Here is a 15,065-nt window from a genome sequence, read left to right as displayed (position 1 = left end):
TTTTGTACCTTTGTAATACACTGATAACCACCCAAAGCAGGTGGTGACGAGAAAGTCACGTGATGAAACAAAGTCCATCACAAGCAGCTTTTAAATAATAAGATACATAGAAGGTGCACGGTGTCATTCACACAAGCACTAAACACCATCATGATGAGACTCATTAAACTGAAATATGCAATAAACATTAACTTAACAACATTTTATGTAACCTACAACCGTAATAAACATAACAGATAAGAAAAAAAAAAAGAAAAAACATCGTTATTTCAAAGAAAAAACATCAAATTCAAACAAAATTTGAAATACAACGCAGAGAATTCTGGGAATGTCAGCTTACGTTTTTTCCCTGTAAATTTTACACACAATTACCGTTTGTATTGTAGCATTTTCACAATTTTTTACCGTTAAAAAACACAGTCATTTTTTACAGTGTAGGAAACATGGTAAGTGTTTGCATGCTTAGGAAGCATGGTAAGTTTTCTCTGAAATGCAATGCTATAGCCAGTTACTCTACTTTGAAATGTGTGTTCCACGTAGAACTGTCTGTTTTTGTTTTGGTCTGTGTGATTCTACCCACTGCCAGTTTATCCAATAGTATTTTGACCCCCGGGTTGCCAGTTAGCAGAAAAGACAGCGTATCGCAGCCATGGAAGCCAGCAAAAGAACTGGACCAGAGATCACAGATACTACCCGACATTAAAAGCCTCACCATCCAACTAAAAATATATTTTTTTCCAGAGAAATATTACAACTTGGATAAATCAACTCATTAACTTACAGTGTAGGGCTCATCACATTACACTATCAATTTCACTCATTCCTCTTACAATCTGGCAACCCTCTCTAATATTTTGAATTTGGACTGCAGTACCCAGTCTACTACATACCACACCTTCAATGCATGCAAATGGATGTAAAATGTTTTAATCCACAGTCATAGTCACATAGTCATCAGCTGTTTATTCATAACATGTATCGAAACATTTTTGCTAGGGAATTCTGCAAAGGGCATTGCTAGGTTGTTCTGGGTAGCTGCTATGGAAATGGGTGTTGGGTTCTAGGCTGTTTCTAGAGCATTACTAGGGAATTCTAGGTGGTTGCTAGGACATCGCTAGGGTTTCTGCATACTTTCTAGAGCATTCTGGGTGTTATTCATCTGTCAGCGGCAGGCAGGGTGAATCACTTAAGAACATCATGGAAGAGGAAATATATTTTTGTTGTTTGTTTAGCCCTGGAGGGTTCAGAATACCTCAGTTTGAGAGAAACCACACAGAGGGATGTGTCACAGACACTGGCGAGATCTCACGTGATTTACTATATGTTCAGGTCGTCCAACTTGTTTATCAGTTTCAGGTACCGCCAAATCAGGTGATTGCTAATGTAATCAAATCACCAAAAAGAACAAATGAGCTATATGAAATCCAATACTGAACCAAAAATAAGCAGATATCAAGTGTTGCTTGCTAAACTTTCTTCTTTCAGATGAATGCAATTGGAGTTATATATAAAAAAATGTCCTGGCTCTGCCAAGCTTTATAATGGCAATATGGAGAAAAAAATATGGATTTAAATATGGACATTTTTCGAACACAAACACATCGCTTCAGAATTCCTTTATTAACCCACGGAGCCATGTGGAGCACTTTTTATGATGGATGAACGCATTTTTTGGGCTTCAAAATCTTGACAACCATTAATTTCCATTACAAAGCCTGGACATTTGTTATGCATTTAGCAGACGTTTTTATCCAAAACAACCTACAGTACATTCAGGCTAACATTTTTACCTCCCTGGGAATTGAACCCACAACCTTTTCCACTGATAATACTATTCTCTACCACCATTTGTCTGAAAAAATTAAGTCATATACACCTAGAATGGCTTGAGAATGAGTTAATCATGAGGTAATTTTCATTTTTGGGTGAAGTATCCCTTTAAAGAAGGCCACAGCCCAGGTTAAGTTCCCCTTCCGCAGTGGTTCTTAACTAGTCTACTAAAACCCAGCTAATGCAAACAATAAATTCTAATGAATAATTAGGATAAGATGATCTAGATCCTTGATCAAAAACAGCTGAAAACCCCTTCCCTACACTGTTGATTTTCCATTACTACTGAAAATTCAAACCCAGTGCCTTGCAGAGTTAAACCCTGTAAGATATTGACTTGTGTTGTGGGTTCTCTCTGGAGGTCACTCACTGAGACTGATCTTCACCCACCGCTGTGTAACGATCACATTACCTGGTGTCCAGTTCCTAATCCTTTAATCTCTTGGCCCTCGGTTGTTTCCATTATCAGCTCTTACATAAGTCCTGCTCCAAAAGTCCTGTAGAGGTCTTTAAAAGTAAACAATAAAGGGGTAGAATAAGAAGATTCATCAGTTTTGTTTAATTTCTATGGATAATTTCATAAGATTTGACATGATAGTTGAGAAGAACGTGACTTCTCTGTTGATTTAAGCACTTTTATTCTTAATTTTCCATTTATTGGTAAATTAGGTGATTTAGAAACTCTGTGTTGGAATTTTTTAAGCTGAAAGCATCATTTCACAGAAACCTTCAGTCAACATTATGCTTCTGAATATGCCTTAAATTCCATTTGAAATACTATATATTTTGGAATAACACATTACAAATTCACTATACTGATTCTGATATATAAAAATACAATAAAAGCAGATTCAATATCACTTCCCTATTATGGGTGTCTCCCATGATTCTCCGCGCTGCACGGTGATGAATATTAATAAAGCTGCGTATCGGTTGTCAATGCCCGCCTATTGGCAGACGTTACGTAGGCTCATTAATATTCAGCAGCAGTTCCTCAACGTCATCGCGCAGTCAGTACTCGGTGTCAAAGCACGGAGCGCTTATCGCAGAACGCGTCAGGGAGAATTTTTATATACATGGTGCATTTCTCCGTGGACTTTCTGCACAGCATTCACTTTTTGTGTTATCAGAGTACAACGGTATACGAAGAAAACATGTGCAACACAGAGGAGAGGTGAGAATAACACGATCATATTTTATTAATATATTCGTGCAAGATTTTGCAGCTGATATGATTAATTGACATATCTGTTTAGTCTTTTAACATTCCATTAACATATTTAAATATATTGAAAAATATATTCAAATACTTAAAATGGATTAAATAAATCAAAATATGTATACAGAATTAATTTTTTAAAATATTATTTTCAATATTTACTTATATTTTATCAAAGATATAAAATATTTGAATATATTCAGACGTTCTATAATATATTTTCTTTCCCCTTAAATAATTATATGATTATATTTTCGATAATATTTCTAATTGAAATCAATTTTATATTTTGTTTGGGTATAGAGATGTCCTGTATGTAAATTATGAATGGGTAGGATTTATTGTGATGTTCTAAAGGATCAGACTCACAGACTGTTATCAAAGCGGATTCAGTGTCGAGCAAACAGACGAGTGTCTGAGAGAGAGAACTGATGCTATAAATATTTAACCCGAAACCCCATCAACTCAATTAGGATTTATGAGCTTGTAACAGGACCAAATCACTTCGTTTTTCAGAAACGATCTAATTTCCTCGTTTGCAATTTTCTAATCTGGATTGAGACTGGAAAACCCCAGCACAGATCACCTGCAAGCATCATGTTATGAAACTTTTCTGTAACAAGATTAGCACAAGTGCAGGTGAGAGCTGATAAACCACATTTAACCTGGGATTTAATGTATTCTGAGCAAAGAATACAAGGACAGAACATTAGATAAACATTAAGGTATAGTTCCTAGAGTGTTCTGTTGTTCAGTTAACATCTCTGCAGGTGCCCTGTTTATAGACCCATTCAAAATTCAAACCTCATTTAATTTTGTTCCCCTTTTTTCATTTTATTTTCGTTTTACTTGGAATCCATCCAGATCGGCAACTCTCAAAAGACAAACACTTGTCTGAAGAATGCAGCAGCACTAAATCTCTGACAAAACAGAAACATGTCAAACTTGTTTTCAAAGGTAGCCATTTGCTTGAGGCTTCGTAATCTGAAAAACACAATCCTGGCATATTTGTCCTGGTCAGTGATTGGTCTAAACCACATTCAATGTAGGGCTGCACGATTACGACAAAAAGCTCTAATACCCTTGAAATTGTAATTGGCATTATTAATTACAATTATCACAATTTACACTGAATGATGTTCCATTGTTTAATGCAACTGCATGCCGTATTTATATGAAAATAAATAAGCTGAAAGCACTATAACTGAACATTTTTCGTGCTTTTCTATAAGAATAAGCCTCAAATGTCAACTGTACATCAGATTGGTTTCTTGAATGCTATACTGAAACTAAACTAAAATAATGGGGGAAACCTTTTAGAAAAGGCTTCTTAAGCATGCAGAATAACATAAATGAACTATATTAATTTCCACTTTGAACGTTAATTGTGGCATCCGTAATTGTAATCGTAATTATTTTTTCGATTAATTGTGCAGCCCTAATTCACTGTGAGTTGAAGGTTGGACTTCACCCTTCGTGTCCCTCTGTAGCCAAATTATAACTGTTCCTGGAAGACTCGCAGTATCCTGTTTTGGTTCTGACTGTTTCCTGGCCCTTCTCCAAACACTCACCACCAGAGCCAGTAATTACTACACTAAAGATTAACCTGAATCCCAGGCTTTAAACGGATCCAAATTAAAACCCTGTGCTGGTCCTGGAGGTCAGCAGGAGTCAGGAATGATCTTCATTGATACTGGATCGTTTAAGAGATAGATTATTCCTATCTTAAATCACTATTGTTCAGAATTGGCAACCCATGTACACTCTTAAAAACAAATACATTCTGCAGTGATGCTGTAGAAGAAACATTTTGGGTTCCGAAAGAACCTTTCAGTGAAAAGTTCTTAAAATAACAGATTATTATCTTTTTTTTTTTTGGTGTGAAGAACATTTTGAAAACATAAAGAAATTTTGACCAGCTTTAATGGTTTCATGTTTTTTTGGAAAGCTTTCATGGATGTTAAAGGTGGAACCGGTCATCGTGCCCTGATTGTGCAACAGGCATGAATGCTAATTATTTTCCAAGTGTTAAATTTCACAATTTTTACGAAAGACCCACAGTTTTCATTTCTTTTTTTTAAAAGTAGGCCTGAATCTGTTTTGATCCAGAGCATATACAGTCAGAGACTGTAGTGGGGGAGTGGGGTGCTTGAATGTCAGAGGGTGAAAGCATCGGCTTTCAAAACAAGCTGACATTTAACTCACAGATGCCCACTGCTTCTATATAGAGACCAGGAGAATCAAGACAATCAAGAACATCTCAAGAGCGCATTGAAATATCTGTCATAATAATTCCTTGCCCTTGAATAAAAATAGTCTGTATCGTAACCAAAAATGCAATTCAGCATCCTTGGTAACAGTGCCACCTGTTTTCATGTGGTCACTATCCAGATTTTGTCACCTGGGTTACATGTTCAGTTGCCAGGGCGTAGAAACCACAGCACATCCCTCCTTCATTTGCTTGCTGGGTAATCAGGCTCATGAGACGTGAAAAAACACTCTTTGAACAGCCATTACTTTTGTGCCAGCGTGCTGTAACCATGTCAGCTGATAATGCCATAAAATATGAATGCTCGGTTTCCTGATCAGCATCTTGCCGATAGGTGATCATGAGATATCATATTCCTTCGTTTCGTTTGTTGTAAACAGGGCTGTTTTGAAAAGTAGGACTGCTTTCAATCACAACGAGACATTTTTGCTGACAGTTTGCGGCCTGGCTTCAGCTCAGAAGTCAGATCCAAAGATCTCCCGACATGACACGGGGACGTAAATGTCTGTTATTTCCATCTTTAAAAGCCAGTGCTGTAACTCAAGCCCTCTGGGATGTGAAATGTTCTCAGCCAAGCTGCTATATACAGACTTGTTTTCACATCATGTGCTTGTTTGTGAGCTGCGCGAACTGCTTTCGCTTCTGTCTAGTGGAAAGCGAAACATCTGTCTCCCTCTGCTTACAGATAGTGTAAAGCTGACATCAGGTCAGTTCATGCTTGGGCTCTGTGACCTGATGTAGTTTGTGCAAAAGCAGTAGGCTACTTGTTTTCCAAGTCTTAGATGCTGACCTCCTAAAACTCCATAAATAGTTATTGCTTAGCTTTTTCAAGCCGACGTCAAAGTCTCAAGTGCTGCCATTGTCTGTAATCAGAGAACCGAGTGTTAATGTGAAAACACTGCTGCAGAAAATATTACAAGGTGACACAGTGTCTGATAAGGCATAAGGACAGATATAGATAGAGCAAGCCCATAAAAGTGCCAATGTTTCAGTGGAGCATACAGTCAGACTGTTGTTATGCTGTTAGCAGGATGGCTATTTGTTATCAGCTGGCACCCTCAGGCTTGTGCCAAGCTGCGTCATGCACTTGACTCATGATGCAGAGAGAAGGTAGCTTTTAGAAGCACATGCCAATTTTTGTTAACGAGCTAAGGGATAATCTAACACAGCTATGAAATGATCCGTCTCTGTCTGTCTTGTAGTTGTGCTGTGCTGGGCTCGAGGCAGCAGGCTCCAGGGCCTCTGTGGTGCTCCTGATGCCCCTCTCCCACTAACGAAGATCCCGGGTGGGCGAGGGACAGGCAGGGATCTCCCTCATAGTGTACTGCACAAGGTAAGAATTAACATGTTTTTGTACAAACTTCACATTTGAACATAAAAAAATGTAGATATATTTAAAAGTTCATTTTTGCATTGCTCACCAAAAACCAAAGAGCGGTAGGCTTAGTTCAACCAAACAAAATTTACTAAAAATATTCTCAACATCAGGCCATCCAAGATGTAGGTGAGTTTGTTTCTTCATCAGATCTGGAGAAATGTAACATTGCATCACTCGCTCCCCAATGGATCCTCTGCAGTGAATGGGTGCCGTCAGAATGAGAGTCCAAACTGCTGATAAAAACATCACAGTAATCCACAAGTAATCTAAACATTTCACTTCACAAGATGTTAATTGATACACTGGAGTGGTGTGAATTACTTGTGGATTACCTTGATGTTTTTATCAGCTGTTTGGACTCATTCTGACGGCACCCATTCACTGCAGAGCATCCATTGGGGAGCAAATGATGTAATGCTACATTTCCCCAAATCTGATCCATTAGTGAAGTAAGCATGTGGAGTAATACACTTAAGATGTAGACCTAGTAATGCATTACACTCTTTTTACACAATATTGTAAAAACAATATCTCAGCATTTTGGAATATCAGATATATTAGTTAATCAATACTTTACAGTACACAAAATGTGATCCAGCCCATCTCCGTTTACTACTTTACTACCGAAGCATGACCTAATTAAACACCCAAAACAGTAAATGAATACTTAGGTCAGTAAGACACTGGAGCAGCAAGCCATGCCATTTCCAAAAAACATACACAGACAACCAGCCCAAGGGAGGAGATGGGTGTGACGAGATCTCTGGAGCTTGTTATTTGTCACGTAGCTCTGTGCCATATTTACAGCTAGAGTTTCCATCTGTTCTACATATGTACGGTGTATAGATGTCAGCACTGTCTGTGTGCAGGCATGCGACCGTCTCAAAAAGGTTAAGAGGTTTTGGATCACTCACACCTGTGCAACGAGATATTATGCAAGCGACTGAGTGACTGTTGGTTGCTTTTGAGCTCATTTATATCAATTGATTGTGTTTAAATATTCCACTCTGACAATATTTAGAGAAAATCAATTGAAAAAGTATAGGATAACACTGCGTTCATTACCAAAAATACTCCAAAAATACTGCAGTGCTTCACAATATCATAATTGAATCGATTTGTAATTAAGAGAATGACTCTTTAAGCATTTGTATCTCTCTTGCGTAGTTTGATTTCATTGCGGACTGCAAGAGTTTACATTTATTTAGATGACCTGTTTCTACATTTAACTGTTGGAAATTTTGGTAACACTTTAGAATAGGTTACACTTGTTAACTATTAACTACAACATTTCTCTCAATAAATTCTTGATTTGCTGGTTATTAATAGTTAGTAAGGTAGTTGTTAGGTTTAGGTATTGGTTAAGATTAGGGATGCAGAATAAGGTCAAGTAGAATAAGGCATTAAGATGTTCTTAATTAGCACTAATACATGGCTAATATTCTAGTAATATGCATGCTAATAAGCAACTAATAGGTGTTACCTATTCTAAAGTGTTACCGAAATTTTATGTGCACCGTAAAAAATATTGCTATTTTTATATTTATATGATCAAACATGGATGCTTTATGTTGAGAAAAGACTGTATGATAATTACGCAACCCAAATGCGTCGATTGTGTTTTATTTTTTTTATTTTTGGAGAAATGATAAAAGATACAGTTGATATTTAAACGAAACGTAACAGATCTCCTTTAGGTCCCTTATCTCTTAACTTGACTCCTATTAACATTCTGACAACAAGCTTGTGAGTAAACACTACATGTGTGTCCTCCAGGACGAAAAGTTGACGGTGACTCAGACGGGGTCGGTAAACGGAGCGCCCCCTGTCCTGCACTTCCAGTACCAGTTGAGTGAGCGACGGTTCTCCTGCTGGGACACAGTTCTGTCGGACGACGCGCTCTACCTGGAAATCCCCACCGGAGCTCTTCACAATGGCAGCAGAGAAGGGTACGCTGGGTTAATAATCTGTCATTGTGCTGCTCTATATTGAAGATGGAAGCAGAACCATATCTGTCTGTCTCTACATGGTTCAGTTTTAGGGCACAGTAGAAATATGTGCGCTCTGACTAAAGTTGTTCTGGCTTCTACATCTGCATTATTACATAAGGTAGACATTATGTAAAAGCAGCACTGCGTCACCATCTCTGTCTCTCTCATTACGCTGCAGTTTAACCCGGCTGCTGGAGTTTGCAGAGGAGCAGTTGAAAGTCAGCTATGTGTTCCTGTGGCTTCAAAAAAACAGAGACGATCGATGTAAGAAATGTTTAAAAACACGTTGAAGTATTTTGACAAAAAAAATTAAATTCTGTAGTCATTGACTCACCCTAATGTTGTACCAAACCGATATGACTTATGGCCTGTTCAAACCAAAGAATGCTAACTAACTATAAAGATGACTATAACAATTTTAGCATCCATACCACCACACAATAACCTTCTGTCTATTAAAAGCATTAGATCATTAAAGTTATCGTCTTGGTGTCAACAGGGATTTCATTTTTTCTGTGCAACACAACCAGAGATATTTTGCAGTTTTTCCCCTACAATGCAAACAAATGCACTTTATAATGCTTTTTGTAATTGTTGGAGCTTGACAGCCTTATTATGATTGTGCATTGTTTCAAAGTAGCTTCACAGCAATAAACAGGAAAATAACAGTGCAATAACAATGCAAACTAAGTTCAACTAAAATATGAGTCAAATTTAAATTGTGCTGTAATGCAGCTCTAAAAAAACCAATAGTGACATTATTTGGCTCAAGTCAGTTCAGTTCAATAACCATGTAAGGGTTCATCATTTATAAAACCAGTTAAATTCAGACAGTGGCAAGGAACCCAAACTCCATCATTGAGAGGATTGATTGAACGGATTTAAATTCCTTCTAAATGCATACATTTTCAACGTGAGGGAGAGTAAATGATAATAGAACTTTCATTTGGGTTATAAAATCTTTTAAACTGGATAATGAATCTTATACCATTCAGTAAATGAGGAACTGTCTTTCTTTCCACTTGTGCAGTGTCCATCATGAAGACCTTCCACTACATGGGTTTTGAAGTGGTAAAACCGGGTCACCCGCTGGTGCCGGCCCGGCCTGATCTTCTCTTTATGGTCTATTCCATGGACAGCAGCAGTTCTGATGAAGAGTGACCATCAAACTCTCAATCACACTTAATGCCCCCCTCCCCCACTATTATACTTCTGCATCAGGGACTTTTAAGAAAGGGGGAGGGGTGAAGCTGGGCAGACTAACACTCTGATTGGTTCAGTTTCCATTATTATCCCACCAATCAGTTCTGATTGGCCGTTCCATCAGCAGGAGGTGGGTTGGTGCTAAAGCAGAAATCCAGCATACCCTCTCTGTTAATTCACACCATATATCAAACTTTTGTGTACACTATGTATGGAACATTTAGAACAGGATACAGATGGCAGACATGGTAGAGATACTTTTTACAGAAGGGAATGCATTTGTAACCAACTAGACTGTAGAATGTTTCCAGTAGCTGATAATGGCGAAACATAATTTTTTTACTTTGTTCCAGATTGGCTGTCTTCTCTGTTCTGGTTTTAATCTTCTTTAGAAGTTTCTGGTGGAACTTTCACTAGTTAGTCATTCAATGTTCTCAGAGGCAGCAAGCTGAATAGCTCTCAACTATTAGTAATGATGACTCGACTCAACAGCAGTTAGCTTTTCAAATACTCGTTAGGATTTATGCTATGTTCCCTTCAACTAAGAATGTTTGCATTTCCGACTTCCTATATAGAAAAGTGCAATAGAGCGCACTTGAAGTTGGACTTCAAACTTGGAAAACTCTATGAAAACTATAATTTTGAGACGCAGGAACTGGGGAGATGTGCAGTTAATACGAAACATTCACTTTTAAGCTAATAAAAGTTTCCTCATTATATAAAATGTTGCAGTAACATGTGTAAAACACAGTAAACGATCTTCACTGTTGATGATTACACATCTACACATACTATTACGCTTTATTCTTGCCATTCAATGATATCAAGTATGAAAAATATCTCTCAATATTGGATAGAACGCAGCATTCTTGCGCAAGTTCATCAAAAAAGTGCATCATTCCAGACCCCAACAAAGCACTTGAGTGTAAGTTTAGTTGATTTTTTTTTCTGAGTCTGGTTGTGGTCTTTACTTTTCACAAATTCTTTGAATAGAAGTTGTTTAATCGGGCCTGTTGCTTATATTCTTTAATACAAAGCCAGACCTGAAAACTTTTAGATGCATTAACATGTTTGTGATGAACTCATTCTAGTTTAAAATATCTTGAAGGTCCTCATTTTTATTTAGGGAAATGCATTGATGTGGTCTTCTACATGAGTCTTACCATAGTCCATCACACCTTTTGTCTTTGCCATCCCAAACCAAACCAACAGGAAGCGTGAGAGCAAACCAACCCCACCCTCTGTCCCTCAGGGGCTTTAGCACTTTAGGAAAACACAAGCAATTCAGCCCACGGTGCATCACATATCCATTACAGAGAGATCTACTTTAAGCCATCAAGATGTTTTGCAGTGTTTAGTGAACTTGCCAAAGATAATGGTCTCCATTCAAAGAGAATGCCTCAAGTCTCATTCAGATAAGACTGGTGAACCCAGAGTAGCAGCACCTTCAGAAAGCAGATTCGATACTGGCGCAGTCAGGTATAACATGCAGAAACATTCCCTGAAACGGAAGTCTTTGTTTCTTTGATTCTCGGTCCTCTCTGTGGAAATTAGGTGCAATGAATTCAGTCCTGTATACTTCTCAGCAGTGTGGCCTTTAGGTTTTGCATGTGTAAATAGATCTTACTTCTCCTCATGGGCTGTGACAATAAGCTTTTAGAGAATGTTTTTTGTTCATCCACTTAAATTTTATTTTTATCTATTTGATTTATTTTGTCTATACTGATTGAATTGTAGGGTAGATCCATTTAACGACAATCTACACATGTATACGTTTTTCCTTATGTTCAATTAAAACATGTTACAAAACAAAACTTCATTACTTGTTTTTTCCCCCCACAAATAAAATCAGATTCGGATCACTATCAGACATTAGCTGAAAAGAGGAATAAAATGAAGCTATGAATGTCGAATTATGTGCAAACAAAAATGCAAATGGTAAAAAAAGTGAACTTTAAGACTAGACTATTGCAACTAGACTAAAGTACAACTTAATAAACGTTTACTTACTCTCTTTTGGGTCTTCTATGGAAAAATGGTACCATTCATAGCTCTCAAATGACATTCACATTAAAAACATAAAATGCTCTTTTTTAAAGCCAATCAATGACATAATCTATTGAATATATTTATCATAATTAAAATGTAGCTGCTTATAATGTGTACAATTTAAATTGTACTCATTTTGTGTACTATTAATAAGAAATAGACAGAAACATTGACCAGAAAATACCACTCTTTTAGCATGTAGCTGTAAGGCTTCTAAAATCAAACTACATTTCCCATCATTCTCTGCGGCAAACCAAAACACTTAAAGCATAAATAACACCCATGCATGGCAAAATTAATCACATTCATTGTAAAAATGCTCATGAAGTAACTGTAGGCCATTCCACATTAAACTATTATAATTAATTGCTTAAAGGTGCTGTAGGGAACTTTTGTAAAAAAATATTTTTTACATATTTGTTAAACCTGTCATTATGTCGTGACAGTAGAATATGAGACAGATAATCTGTGAAAAAATCAAGCTCCTCTGGCTCCTCCCAGTGTCCTATTGCCATTTGCAGAAATACATCGCTCCCGGTAAAAAACAACCAATCAGAGCTGTGGTCCGTAACTTTGTTTGTGTTCAAAATGTAGAAAAAATGTATATAATAAGCGAGTTCACCATGAATCCATTTTCCAAACCGTGTTTTTGGCTTGTCCTGAATCACTAGGGTGCACCTATAATAAGTGTTTATATTCGGACTATTTTAGATTGCTTCGGGGATACCGCGGCGGAGTAACCCAGTACCTTTGTGATTCTTCATAGACATAAACAGAGAGAAGTAGTTCCGGCTACGATGTTCTTCTGCAAGACGCAAGCAGTTCTGTTTATTAACCGCTAGAGCGTCAAAAGTTCCCTACCGCAGCTTTAATGACAATGTTGGCACCCCAAAACAACACAAATAGACTAAAACTCTAAATGTAAAACTCTAAACTAAAACTAAACCAGTTTCTTGACTTGAGTTTCTTGTCTGACTCCAGTTGACAGACTGAGCTGAAGAACTTCTGTCACTGTGTGAACAAACCTGCAGGCCATATGCACTCAATGATCCGTGCTTGGTTATGTCACAGTAATTTCGTCCATTAAAATGACCCACATTCTCTCACGTTAAAGTTTCTGTGCTGCCAGGGTTACTGCTCGAGCTCATCGTTTTGTTCAGGTCTGATCTCTTGAGACCGTAATCCTTTTGCGCGCTTATGCAACACATTCCGAATTTTCCTACGCTTCTTAGAAAGCACATAAAATAGGTCAGGAGTCAGTCAGAGATCTGGTTAATCCCTCACAAAAGACACACATTTTAAATGAAGAGTCTTAACTCCTATATAATCACACAAATATTTTTCTTGGAAGTACTTGAGCATCTTGCGACAACATAGCCCAATTTATTTCTATAGCGCTTTATAAAAAATAGTATAGTAACCACATTTTAACTAAATGTTAAATTCAGTATGGTTTCTGACCTTAAGTGCTACAAAATGTCTTGGTGAACGGGTGCAGTGACTTAAAAACACAATGGACCAACACTAGCAGATGACATTGCACCCCAAATCATCACAGACTGTGGAAACTTAACACTGGACTTCAAGCAGCTTGGGCTATGAGCTTCTCCACCCTTCCTCCAGACTCTAGGACCTTGGTTTCCAAATGAAATACAAAACTTGCTCTCACCTGAAAAGAGGACTTTGGATCACTGGGCAATAGTCCAGTTCTTCTTCTCTTAGCACAGGTAAGATGCCTCTGACATTTTCTGTGGTTCAAGAGTGGCTTAACAAAAGGAATAGGACATCTGTATGCCTTTACTCCAGCCTCAGTCCATTCCTTGTGAAGTTCACTCAAATTCTTGAATTGATTTTGCTTGACAATCCTCATAAGGCTGCGGTTCTCTCGGTTGGTTGTGCATCTTTTTCTTCCAAACTTTTTCCTTCCGCTCAACTTTCTGTTATTGGATACAGCACTTTTGTGAACAGTCAGCTTCTTTGGCAATGAATGTTTGTTGCTCCTTGTGAAGGTTGTCAATGATTGTCTTCTGGACAACTATCATCCCCATGATTGTGTGAACCAAACTGAGAGAACATTTTTAGGCTCAGGAAACCTTTGCAGGTGTTTTAAGTTCATTAGCTGATTGGCATGTCACCATATTCTAATTTGTTGAGATAGTGAACTGTTAAATTTGAGCCAGAATCATCACCTATCTTGCGCTCTTGAACCATCATAACACACTGTCACAAGGGTTGGAGAGCAGCCCAGCTCAAAGACTGCTGAACCGTCGAACGAGGTCTCTGCTACCGGCGAAAAATAGCCTTCTCCAGCCTAAAGTGATTCAAGCAGAGCAGGCACTGTTTAACAACCAACAGCGTCAATGTGCATACTACAACCGATCAGCCAAGGATCTAGATGCCCTACGACCAGGTGACACGGTCAGAGTGCAGTCATTTGAGCCTCACGCCAAATGGAAGCTGGGCAAGGTGAAGAGACCAGTTGACTCTAGATCCTATGAGGTTGAAATGGATTTGGGTGCAGTTTTAAGGAGGAACCGTGGACACCTCAGACGTGCTCATGTTGTTCCTCACACAGAGGTTGTTGATATGGAGACAGTAAACCGCAACAGTGATGTGCCAAAGACAACCAGATGTGGTAGAGTTGTTTGTCAGCCTCAACACTACAAGGACTTTATTACTCAAACTGGCATTTAGGTGATGTGAAGAAAAAAAAAAAAAGGGAAAATGATGTGAGATGTAAAAGAAAAAGAAAACTCTAAAAATTCCTATTTGCAGTTAATGTTTGCAAATATGTTACAGGGAAAGAAAACTCTAAAAGAGAAAGGATGTAACAATATGAAAATTGTTATAATGCTTGTTCAGATTATACTTGCCACTAGGGGGCGAACAAGGGCTAATCTGGAAAGTCAAAAAAGTGAGTGAGAAAGTGAGCTCACAAGAGAGACTTTGTGTTGACAGACTGTCGAATAAAGTAGAACCCAGTTGGGCCAGAGTTAAGAATATAGACTCCTGTTTTATTTGAAAACACCACACTTTAACAAATAGCGCTGGCGGTGTCATTTGATTTGGATGGGAACTTCGGATTGTGAATCATATGAGTCAGTTCGGGAGTTCAGAGCGTGATTC

The 15,065-nt window shown here is 37.9% G+C and overlaps 1 protein-coding gene across 1 annotated transcript; it reads left to right on the top strand.

Annotated features, from left to right (window-relative positions):
• The first annotated feature begins 2,984 nt into the window (after positions 1-2,984).
• Positions 2,985-11,700, top strand: LOC113066651 (ornithine decarboxylase antizyme 2-like). Its single transcript, XM_026238588.1, is given in 6 exon segments — positions 2,985-3,004; positions 6,521-6,572; positions 6,574-6,651; positions 8,473-8,645; positions 8,866-8,951; positions 9,718-11,700. Coding segments are annotated over 6 exon segments (540 nt in total). The 3' UTR covers positions 9,849-11,700.
• The last annotated feature ends 3,365 nt before the right edge of the window (positions 11,701-15,065 follow it).

Source organism: Carassius auratus, chromosome 50, assembly GCF_003368295.1.
Source record: "Carassius auratus strain Wakin chromosome 50, ASM336829v1, whole genome shotgun sequence".
Classification (NCBI taxonomy): Eukaryota; Metazoa; Chordata; class Actinopteri; order Cypriniformes; family Cyprinidae; genus Carassius; species Carassius auratus.
The sequence above is the reverse complement of the archived record's forward strand: the minus strand, read 5'-3'. Positions and strand labels throughout refer to the sequence as shown.